This window comes from Thermobia domestica, chromosome 13 (assembly GCF_964235325.1).
Source record: "Thermobia domestica chromosome 13, izTheDome1.hap1.1, whole genome shotgun sequence".
NCBI lineage: Eukaryota > Metazoa > Arthropoda > Insecta > Zygentoma > Lepismatidae > Thermobia > Thermobia domestica.
The window spans coordinates 46,912,442-46,925,018 of NC_137466.1; the positions used below are offsets into that span (position 1 = coordinate 46,912,442).

Here is a 12,577-nt window from a genome sequence, read left to right on the forward strand (position 1 = left end):
ACGGAAAACATCTAGTCTGCAGTTCAATTCTTCTCAAACACGCATCAAAGTCTGACTGTTCACCAATGCAACAGCATCTCTGATTCGTTTTCAGTTGCGTCAGACTCTGGGGGAGGGGGAACAAAAACATTATCTTTTACGACACCTCACAGAAAGTAATCACACGGTGTGAGGTCTGGACTTCGTGATGGCCATTGAGTTATAGCCATATTCTCAGCAGTTGAACGGCCAATCCATCGCCTTGGAAGAACTTCATCAAGGTAACCCCTTACATCGGAATGCCAGTGTGGTGGGGCTCTATCCTGCACAAAATGAAATTGTCACTATCTTCTTCAAGTTCTGGCACCAACCAAAGTTGCAACATGTCCAGGTACGTTCTTCCAGTAACCGTTTCTTCTTAGAAAAAGAACGAACCATACACCTTTTTGGACGATGCAGCACAAAACACGTTAACCTTTGGGGAGTCTCGAATCTGCTCCACAATCTCGTGAGGGTTTTCACTTCCCCATATACGACACCACTAATGTGAAAGGTTGATTCGTCCCTAAATGTAAGTAGCTGAAGGAAGTCATCTTTTTCTTCACAAAGATTTTGATGAACACAAAAACTCTAAACGTTGCTGTTTGTCACTTTCACTGAGATTTTGCAGTAATTCCAATCGATATGGATAGAACTTGAGACGTTTGCGTAGAATGTTCCAGACAGTCTTTTGAGGCATATCAAGTTTCTTTCTTGCACGTCTCGTTGATTTCCTCGGGTTGCGAGCGTAGTTCGCACGAACGCGCTCAACTGTTTCATTTGACACTGGAGGTCTTCCGGTGTTTTTTTTCTTACACAGAAAACGTGTTACATCAAATTTATGCACCCAGTCATAAATGGACTGCCGTGTGGGTGGCTGTTCTCATACTGTGTCGTAAAATTACGTTGACTACAGTAACTAAATTTGTCTTGGCATGTCTTCTCAACTTGTCTCTCCATATTTCTCCAAGCCACGTCAAGGTCAAGTTCGAGGGCAAGGCCGCTTACGTCACACACCCATCACCAAGGATGTTACAAAATAGAGGATCTGCCCATACGTATCTTTATTCTATGAAGTCAATGAAGCCAAAAAAACAACCGAGCGTCCTCTGAGCCGTATCACGTATGATTGGCTACTCTCTTTCCGCAATGATTGTTGGCTCGAAACATTGCGATCTTAGTGGAGCGGAGTGGGCAGGGTGTGGACAAACTGTGACGTATGGCTTCACGATTTTGTTGTATGGGCAGATCCTCTATTTTATAACATCCTTGCTCATCACTGAAACAAAAGCAAAACTGTTAGCCGCAAAACCTCAAGTATGTATTATAGGGAGCTGGCTTTAATGCGAGGTTGAGGAATTCAGAGTTGATTGACAGGTGCCCCACCCCGTCTCCAAGAAACGGTCACTCGACGATCCTGGGCAGGGTTGCCGGTGCGTTGTCAAAAAATTCAGCTAATACTCACTTAATTCAAAGAGTTTATGCAATTATGAAATCCCTATCGAAGATCCCTGGACACACGCAAATTAGGCTGTGATAACAAATGCTTCAGTTTTTTCTCCCTCGCTTCTTCGTTGAAAGAAAACAATAAAAAATAAAAAATAAAAAAAATAGTAATAAACGAAGAAAAGCGCAATGTAGAGGAGTCGCTAAAAATTAACTTTCTTTGAACGAGAACGATTTACGAAACATCATCTACTAATCGAAATCATGATTATTCTTCAATAAAGTAACTTCCAATAAACCTTTTGTTATTGTTAATTATTCCATATCGGACTCCCGAAGAAAACTCATCGAAACAACTTATTGACCGTGCAAATAGCGACTACTCTCAATCATGACTCCGTTTTCTTTCATTTAGAAATAGGAAAGAAAGAGAAGAAAGTAGAAGGGTAAAAGAAGGAGGTAGGTAAAGAAGAAAGAAAAGAAATAGGGTATTTTAATAAGAAACAGATTACTGGATAATTCCGGAAATATAGTAAGAGGTCGGGAAAGTCGTTGAAAGATGAATCATTCTAAATGTTATTAACGACTAATCAATTTTGGAATGCTTCGGAATAGACACATGTTCCCTCATACCACCCAGACCTAGCTCCAGGCACCACGATCTTGGGGTTGCCCAAACCTAGACCTGGAAATGAGAAAAGTGAAATTTAATTCTTTGTACTGTTATTCTAACCAGTGATTGATAACCATCCAGCATCTGAACTCTGTTCTCTAGGATCGACCACACATATGAATTAGCCAAGAAAAAAAAATCAAACTTATCAACTCAATATAAATTTATGTATCGTATCAATAAAAGTCTCAACTTCCTGGAAGAAAGATGTCGTATTTAGGCTCATCCTGCTATTTTTGCTTCACTCCTCGAGCCGATTTAAACCGTTAGTGACGGTCCTTCATGACCTAAGTTATTTACCTTAACACATATGTTGAAACATGACACATATATTATAGATGTTAATACAACAGATGATATCACTAAAATTACTTATATTAAATCTATCATGCATTCACTCGCTCACTCACTCAGGACAGTGTATATATGTTTAAAGGAAACCAACTAACTACAAAGGTACAAATAGTTTATTACATTCATAGTGGAAAAAAAAGGGACAACACAAATAATTATAAGAAAATATTAAAAGCACAAGTTCTTGGTCATATATTAATAGAGTACATAGTGTTATATTCTAGTAAATTTTTATATATTCAATCATCTTGACAAATAAAAATAATTACATATATTGTATCTTAGACATGCTAAAGCAAAATTATGATTTGCGACATATGCAAAGAAGACACTTATTTCACTTAAAAAAAATGGACAAAGAGGAAAGAAAAGAAAAAAAACTTTTAAGTGTATCAGAACTTATATGAGTCTCTACCTCACATTGGGTAATAAAATATTAATGATTTTGAGCGTTCAAATCACAAATCACGCACTACTCGTAGTGTCCAGAACATTTCGCTCCATTTAACTTCGTTCGTGTTTATATATCTCTCTCTCTATATATATATATCTATTGGTTTACAAAACCATTCGTCGTCTATACTTGGTTTATAACTTTTAACAGTTTATATCTGCAATCGCACACTGCGACGCTTTATACCCATCCAGGGATTTCGAAAAATCACTATCGCTAGAGGATGTTTCTCCTCTTAGACGGTCCATTTCCAAACTTATTAATTGAATAGTTTTAAGTTATTTATGCATCACTGGGACACGTCATGAGGCCTTTCCTTAGGATCACTTTCGTATATATTTATACATGGTTCGGATTTAAAATGATCTTCCACAGGTGTACGGAGTATGAAGGTTTAAATTGAGGATTAAAAAAAACTGGTCAAGTCATAGGATACATATGCAGGTGAGAAGGATTCAAGGTACACTTTCCACAATGGTTTTTGGTTAGTAGTTCAGGGATAATATTCGTTATGATGTGAGTTACGTTTAGACCTGCCGTTACTTTCCAATACATGCCATTACATAATTACATAAGGTATCATTTACATTCATTCAAAAGAAAAGGAAAACTCACTTGAGTGCACGGCGGTATTCTTAACAAAATCTACATTCTTACATTCGTCGGAGAACTTACTGGTAAACTATAGCAACCAACACACGTTTAGGGGAACAGACACGAGCGCTCTTACATATATTCATATAATACTTTTAATATCATACTTTTACTATAAAATCATATTCGTATACTAAGTACATATACATTTCGACGTATTCATTTCTCTCTCTATATATATATTTATATTCAATAAATGCACACACATTTAAATTAATCACCCCAATAATAAAATTTTGACAAGGTTGCAAACATTGTCCAAAACAAATGACTTCCGACATTACATATGAAAAAAGAAAATCGCTTTTCTACCTGATACCGCGCATCTATAAATTTTTCACTTTTATATAATCAATTCGTGCTTAAATCATGAAAAAAAACTTTGTGAGGCAGGCACGTAACACAGAGCATTTCTAAAGATATAACTAGATAAACCAAAGTACAATTTCTGGGCCCAGGTTAACTACAAAGTAATCGAAAACCAAAACAGAAAGGAAAGTGACCAATGGATTACAAAAAAAAAAAAACTTAAGAGGAACGACGGTGAAAGAACGTAATCGAAGTGTCGTCAAATACTACGTCTTTGTTCATTTCAGCGATAGGTCAAAATGTGATGGAGGACCCAATCATTATCTACTCCATTCATGAATCGTGTCTTGCAACGTCTCAGCTGGTAATTTCAGATCAGAGTTGTACGTTAAATAAATCGTAAGCAACAAGTTCAAAATCGGGGGGGGGGAGGTTGAAAAATTAAAAAAAACTTGAAGAAATGAAGACAGAGAGAGAGATAGAGAAGAAGGAAGACGAAGAATAGGGGCGCCAAAGACTTAAGTGAGAAATAACTAACGCTACAAAGATAGAAGTCGAATTTCACTCTCAACAAATCCATAGCCAAAATATCCTTAATATGCCAAAAGGGTGGTCTACTCAAATACGTAGACTCAAGGGGGCGCCCTGCTGCCAAGGATGCAAGTTCTGTGTCCATCAGATCCCAATCCCACAAAAGTTTGGTTGTAAGATTGAAATCCGAGCCCCGTATCCGGCCCAAACCAGCAGGATAAAAGGAGAGGGGGAAGGGACCAGGTAACTGCGTCCCCAATTTTGAAATCTCTAAGAAAAAAAATATTCGACCCCTTAGAAAAACTAAGAAGGTTCGAGGAGAGTAATGAAACTAGAATAGAAGTATTATCTAAGATATCCCTAACTAATGATTTGCCGAAATAAAAAAAAAATTAAATAAACTGAATTTTGGATCGGCGATTTCTATTGCCAAACTTCACCGATAGCTCCCCTTCGCAGAATGCGCTAAATTCTGAGGCATCGATTAATTTCCATCACTATCTAGTTTGGAAACTAAGAAAAGAAAACGAAAATATTCAAAGGGGGAGGTGTCGATGCCCGGGTACGGGATAATAAATTTCAATAATTAATTGTTTTGATTCTGTAACCCTATCAGAACTGTCGCCTCCATGAACATTATAAGCTAGCCTGAGTAGGTAACGTGAAGAAAAAAAAATCTCACGGAGTGGTATATTCTATTTTTAAAACCGACCAGAAGATATGATTCACTACAGCCCTGTTGTATAACTACTATTGTCCTTTCATAATTTATCATTCAGTATGTCTAGTCTGCGATTATATGATGCTACCCATTCTATCAGATGGTATTACTATGGTTGATTATTATTATAACACATTAAACTACAAAGTATTACCATAGTCCGACTATATATCGCCCTCCGGTCCGCGTGATATCATGGTGCAGGGGTCAGAACTTGAGATGTTTGTAGCTACACGTATCTATTCAATATCTATATATCAACACGCGGCGAAATATTCACTGGGCTACTATATATTTAACTATATGGGTGTCCTATATTCGATATTCATTTATTACAATATTCATATACTTTATATTCATATTCACATTAATATTCATATTATATTCATATCATCATTCTTTTCATTTGCTACGACGCTATATTCTACAAACACCCTGTTTCCTCTATCTACGCCCAGCCTATATACACATTTCATCATAACACTTTAAAACCTATAATCACTACAAACATTTCCCATTCCGATCACCGCACGACAACCTCACTCGAACTCAAGACTCTTTCACCACACACACAATACTACGTAATACCTGGTAGCTTTATTAAGAACGAAAGAAAAAAAATCCTACGTATGTTCACCGAAAATAGAATTATCTGCTATAATGTTTAATGTTTATGAAATTCTGCAGCAACAATGAACTTCTGCAGCCACGAAGAAAAAATGAACATCTAATATAATTTCAAAGCGAAGAACTAGCATCATATCGCCCGATTTCTGTTAAAAATTTACGTATTGTTTATTTACTTAAATATTTCGATTTCTAGACTAGGCAGAATGTTGAAATTTTCAGCATATATTAATTTTGGGTCACTTGACCTAACTGTACATTCATATGGGCTGTGAATTATACCTTCTAGGTTTTATTTCGGAAAGAAAGGTCAATTTCATGAAAACTAAATCACTAAGCATCTCGACAGAAGAATGGCGGTTAGTACTGACTTTTGACACTAGGGCTAGCGACGATATAATCAACCCTTGAACAACTGAATGTGACCTTGTACACGGAATTATTATACTATATTACGTTCACTTTTAAATATTGTGTATGAGTTCACTTAATGACGGAATAATAAAAAAATTATCGTATAGTAAATACTACACTGTCCATATTTAATTATATCACACACTTTTTCATCACTTAACTACCACAATTACTACTACTAGAAAATGTTTACTACATTAGGAACACATACATGCCACATTCATACTACACACTACATTAATACATGTTATACTAATAAATATACACAGAAAAAATTCATATTTTACCATGTTAAATCGGCTCTATGAAAAGTAACGAAAGGAAAGAAATGAACAGGGCCAACTGGCCCTTATATTTACTAAATCACATTATTTACTTAACCTGTTTAATCAATGCCCTGAGGGGACATATCAAAGTATTAGCTAACAATAGGACCCCTGCCCTGAAGGGGCAGGAACCCGGAAACAAAAGTAAATATTCAACTCATCCCGCTGGAAGCCGTACTCCCAATTTGGGAGTCAGATAGGAGCCCTTACTGTAAATTTACACGTGCATTATTCTACCTATCTTAACTACAAAGAAATTAAATACCGCCATGTTACTAATGAATAAATACGAAAAGAAATCACATCCACTATATACACGAACACAAACGGTAGTGGGGCAGGTCTTACGTAACTAGAAAAGGAATGATTTTGAGGATAAAAGTATTTTAAGGGGAAAACACCACTTTCCGAAACTATTTGTGGATCCCTAAGAATAACTCGCGAACTGATGCACTTCACAAACCTGTCCACTATTAACTATAGCTGCTCAACATGGCGTTACTAAATTATGCTTCCTAATTTTGCTTTTTAGTCCAGTTTTTTACTCTGAAATTTAGTAGTTTATGGCTCCCAAGACTTCCAGTGATTTTTAGATGTTAATAACGTCACAATATTACCTTTATTTGTAGTTTCTCTCACTCCTTTCGACTTTTTAAGCTAGACGATCAAAATCCAGTGTCTTCAGTAACACTTCCCGGCGTGGAATGGAATAATTGCGCCCTAATATCATAGCGTGGGTTTATCAGCCAATCAAAACTAAGCATTTTGGCGGTGGGGCTTTGAAACGAATAAAATTTGGTAAAATCTGAATTAAACTAGATTTTAGAAGGACCTAGGTATCTAAAAGAGAGGTGAAGGGTGGTCCTGAAAATTCTGTCGAATTTTAGATTGGTTATTTGATCTGGAAAGTTCCGTCCAATAGTGGATCTATATTTTCGGATAGCACTGACACCGTAAGAATTGTAATAATCCATTTACATATACATATGCAAGATTTATAACTAATTTAAAATATAAATAAAGATATTGATTCCCAAAACTATCATTCGCAATGAATTTTTTTTTACAGTTTTCCATGTTAATTTGAAATAGAATACCGAATAATATTACGAATTGTATGAACAGCCAGAAATTTTTTGTTAAACGTCAAGTACAGTCGGTGCAAAAAATTTCGGGCACCCTCCTATTAAAAACATCATCTCATTAGACTGTAATGGCATATTACATCGTCGCACTGCACTATGGCCTTCCTTATTACTTCTCTAGCTTCGCTATGTATAGTTTGCCCTCTCTTACGCTGTGAAGCCATTGTCAAATGAATAATAAGCAACAAAACCGTAACCACAACAGTACACAAGAAATAACCAACTCACACTAACTCTTCAGAATGACATTCATATGACAATTTTTTAACCCTGGCAACGCTGACATATAGAAGGAGGGTAAGGGAGTATTGCAAGAGTCAGGCAGAAAAATTGTTGAAAATTTTCCCCCTTTACCTCAGCTCCCGCTGGTAAACAAGCTAGCTCCCTATAATACGCATGACCACAGGTAAAATCTTTTTGCTCAAAAAAATACATAACATTTTATACATAGTACAACTTGTCTATTTCTTTTAGGCTAACCCTGTATTATTATTATATTTAAGGCAATGGAGGACGAAGGGGAATAGCAAAAGAAAAAGTAATTTTATTCTTCGTTCTTTTTTCTTCATGGAAGTGATGATATTCTGACAGAAAGTACCGTATTCGAAACACTGCTACGTTAATATGCAAATTAACCAAACTATTTTAACTTTACATCATGCACTAAATGTCTTAATAGGTGAAGTTTTACATGCAACTGATAGTGTGGTTACACTATGCATATTAATCCTGATTTGCTGCTTTAACTATCAAGAACATAACATTATTCTTAATGGATGGGTCAAGCATGATGCACTTCTGCCAATACATCTGTCATAATTTAGTGTTGGGTTACATTGTTAACAGAGTATGAGAAATCAGTTCCTCTAATAGAATAATATTTTTTCGCATTAACTTCTAAATTTTAATAGTATCTACGACTATCATTTCTTTTATTTATTTTAAAAAAGGAAGAAATTGTTTTACGAGGAAACAAATAATGAATAAATAGATGAAACATATGGAAGGTAAGAAACCTACTTACATGAAATTAAATGGCTATGCTTTCTTAATTCTAGTAGGCATATTGTTTGGAACCTTTCGCTTTCGTTGATATCGTAACTGATTAAATTGCTCAACCCAATAGTTGAATCTCGTGTTAAGACGACAGAGTTTCGGCTTCACTCTCTTTGCCTTTTTTACTGGGTCTAATCTAATATATAAAATTAAAGGAGCCACGGTGGCTCAATGGTAGAGCGTTCCCCTTTGGTGCGTGGGGTACCTGGTTCGATTATGGTGGCACCAATTTTTTTTGGACTTTGTGGTGGACAAACACAGGGTGCGTGAGTTTCTCAGGATTCTCCCGTTTCCTCCTACTTTATTCATTCCACCATTTCATTCGTTTCTCATTATCACCATCTCCTTTAGCCTCACCCTCAGATGTTGTCGTTACGACACTACTGGCGCTAGAAGAAGCTGACTGCGAGGCTATTGGTTATTGGTTGCCTGTGTAATCTGCATTTGGTTTTGTACGCTCCACCTTTTACCGATACGAACCAATATAGAGGGTGGAGGGTACCAAAGTTTTGGGAGGACATAGGCGTAAAATACTTAAATATGGGCCTGATATTTCAAATTATAATTTATTACTATTGTATTTATAATTAAACATGTGTATATTAATTTAATCAGTTTAAATAATAGGTTCAATCCTTGCCTATAAACAGCACCATTGTCATGACAGTATTCAATAGCGTCAACCAACTGACGAAACCATCGTTTCGCACGAACTTCATTTATGCGTTTCTCCTTCCGGATAATATCTAAGAGGCTTCCGTTTTCTGTGTACTGCATGATGATGTATACTCTAAAAAGATATAATATCGTAAAAGTTAAATTTAATACTTGCATTTCTATAGGGTAATTCTGACAGTAAGGGGCAATATAAATGACTAGTATTAAGAAGCAATGTATGATGTGACATTTTATGTACAAATCTATTTCTTTCTATACAGTAGCAATTTAATAATTCTTGCTAATATACGAATAGTCTGATACAAAGAATATAAAATTAATTAAGTATCTAGTATTTGTGTGCAAAATTCAAAAAAAAAAAAAAAAAAGAGACAAGGTATTTTTTATGCAAACACTATACATGTCATATTCCAAATACTATATTTACTGAAATATAAGTGCCTCCTGTTTTTCAAAAAAAATGTAAGGCTAAAATTCTAAAGGGGCGCTTATAATCGAATACATTTTTAGATAAATTACTTCTCGCCATTATGCTTACTCTCCACCAGTTGTCCCGAGCCGCCCACTGCTCTACCAACTTACGTCAAAAATACCAGTTCTCCATAGAAACCACTAAAATTATCGATGAATGAAGATCAGCCTGAAGACTCAAGATCCACTCTACGGGATCTCCTGGATGTATTTAGACATTTGCGACTTACCAAGATGCTTCAAGCTGTTAGACGCAGTCAACCACATCTAAAATTAGCAGCCGACCCATTCACAAATCTTTGCATCTTTTGTGAAATTGTAGATGAAATCACTGCTAGTGATTTCCTTGCTATTTCATCTATTGCATTGTAGATGAAATAGCAATAAAGGATTCAGTGTTTGCCGGGTCAAAAGCGGGCACATGAGTTGTGCAGTGGTACGTAAAAAACAGATTTTATGTTCTATGTGACTTTTGTTCTTTAAAAAATTTCAAATGCTCTTTCACTAATGACATTTTACAATTTATCTATATTTTTTATTTAGAGGAGTTTACCATCTATAGATATTGATAGAAAGAACATCTTTTGTCTGTATTATAACATTTGGCATTAATGTTGAAATGTATGCGAGAAACAATGCATGTAGAAGATTTAATAGGTATAGGCCCTACTATATCTAAGCCACTCTTCAGCAAATTTGCAAGAATTAAAATTTTCAAAATGAAAACAATATTTTATTGGCCTGTTCTCCTCTGCATATGGCACATTTAGTTAGAATGCCTCTTTCTTAGTTCTACTATCGCATCTTTTGACAATTTACTGATGTAATTTTATGCATAAAATTCGATCCTGGACATGTATTTCTCCCGAAAACCTTAGTTCTTGCTATTGATTTTCTCAATTTCGTCATACCCGTTGGACAAAACGGGAAGAAAATACTTATTAGGATAAATAAATTCACAAATTTAAAATTTGAATTTTAGCATATAATAGAAAAAAGACTGGAGAGTGTTTCAGATCCATTTCTTACTCTTGTACTTTTATAATTGTCTTGTAGCTATTTTGTCCAACCCTTGACGTCACATTAATTGACAATTGACATGAAGCAAAATTGTCAGCATCAAAATGGGATAAAATAAAAAGAATGTTTAATGGTATAAAAGGTGGCAAGACATAGTCACAACAGTGATCGCCAAATGGGGACCTGTGAATAAATAAAAAAAAAAGTATGATTTCTTGATTTTTTAATTTCATGCAAAACAGGAAGAGTGTATAGTTGTCCCAACAATATACCTGAATCGGGACTTCACTTTTAGCTGTAAAAATATCTTCTTACTGATTTCGAAGACTATTCTGCAAGGCAAGGCCTTTGTCACCGGACCGGATCTTTGAAAAACGCAAATTTTATATTGTTACTTTCAAATTTTCCTAGTTCAGGCCCTAATTGGTCTAGATATGTGAAATAAAAAGCAAGATACGAACAATAGAATGAAGATTCAGAAAATGTATAACTTCCGTACATTGAGCATACCGTTGTCTCAGGGAAGGAAAAGGAAATGGAAAATGGCTCCTAAAACTGGCTCTAATTTTGTTTAAGCCACATTACGTTGTGGATTGGCTATCAATGCTGTACCATATGAGAGTGATTGAGCAAATATTTTTGACACCAAGACTATCACAAAGTAACCAAAAGTTAAGAAGCAGTTTTTTCTTTTTCTTTCCTTTTTTTTTTCGTCGAGCTCGTTTACACACCTGTTTTACATACCTATGAGTCGTCTCGATTGATTGAAGAAAACGAATGAGATTCGGATGTTTTAAACCTTTGACCACCTCGATTTCTCGAGGCAAGAACTTCTGTAAGAAATCCGAAGGTGTCTGAAACTTCGAGACTATTTTTACTCCTGCTTTGCCTCCATGCTTTTCAGAGTACGCCACCTAGAACAAAGAACACCATATATAATATTATAACACAATCACTTCATGAAAGAAAATGGAAATGGATTATTTGTCTTAAAAAATACTATAGGTCAAAGTAGGACCACATGTTAACGATATATGTGTTCTAAATAAGTAAAGGGTTTACCAATACGGACAAGCCAATACTTCGAAATCAAATAGAATGAAAACTGCAAGTGATTAAACACGAGGCATATAGAGAAAGTATGGTAAGTTTCGAAAGTGCCCAAGATAGCACGTGTGATCAAAGCGGGACGCGCTTACGCAGGAGTTGAGGAGGAACACAAAGTTATAAGTTGGCGCGAGTCCACTTATGTGGAGCCAGTGTTTACAGAACTGGGGTAAATATCACGTGGCTAAATGCGAGGTACGCACCGTAATTAGATTTTTCTACCCTAAGTCTAAGGCTTTTTGAGAAAGCGTTATCCCCTGTAGCGAACGCGGCCAAAGTGGCTATTCAGTAATTTTACTTTCACCAGATGTGTAAATCATACTGTGAGCCACTCAGGGTTTCCGGGTCTTTTTGAAAGATCCAGGTGTGTAATAGCAGAGTTCAATACTCTGCACAAACCATCTTCCAAGCAGCTGTTTCTTGTTACAATCCCTTTGCCTGGCAACACGTCTTTCCTTTTTTTTTCTTCCTTTTGAAATCTTTTAAACAGCAGGCGGTCTATTGTTCCGACCCGCACCAAATACGCTCGAGCTGACGTTTTCTCAGCGATTTTATTGCTTTCGCGTTTATGAT

The 12,577-nt window shown here is 35.9% G+C and overlaps 2 protein-coding genes across 3 annotated transcripts in view; one reads left to right on the forward strand and one right to left on the reverse strand.

The window, feature by feature from the left end:
* LOC145668129 (atrial natriuretic peptide receptor 1) overlaps window positions 1–12,577 on the forward strand; it is a 2,711,550-nt gene that overhangs the window by 632,494 nt on the left and 2,066,479 nt on the right. The window lies entirely within an intron of this gene.
* Window positions 1–12,577, reverse strand: part of LOC145669060 (testis-specific serine/threonine-protein kinase 4-like) — a 110,956-nt gene that overhangs the window by 96,074 nt on the left and 2,305 nt on the right. The window contains exons 2-3 of the mRNA XM_081737420.1: window positions 11,642–11,811; window positions 9,369–9,518 (exon numbers count right to left, since the gene is read on the reverse strand). Coding sequence (XP_081593546.1) covers window positions 9,369–9,518; window positions 11,642–11,811 — 320 coding nt within the window. The remainder of the gene's footprint in view (window positions 1–9,368; window positions 9,519–11,641; window positions 11,812–12,577) is intronic.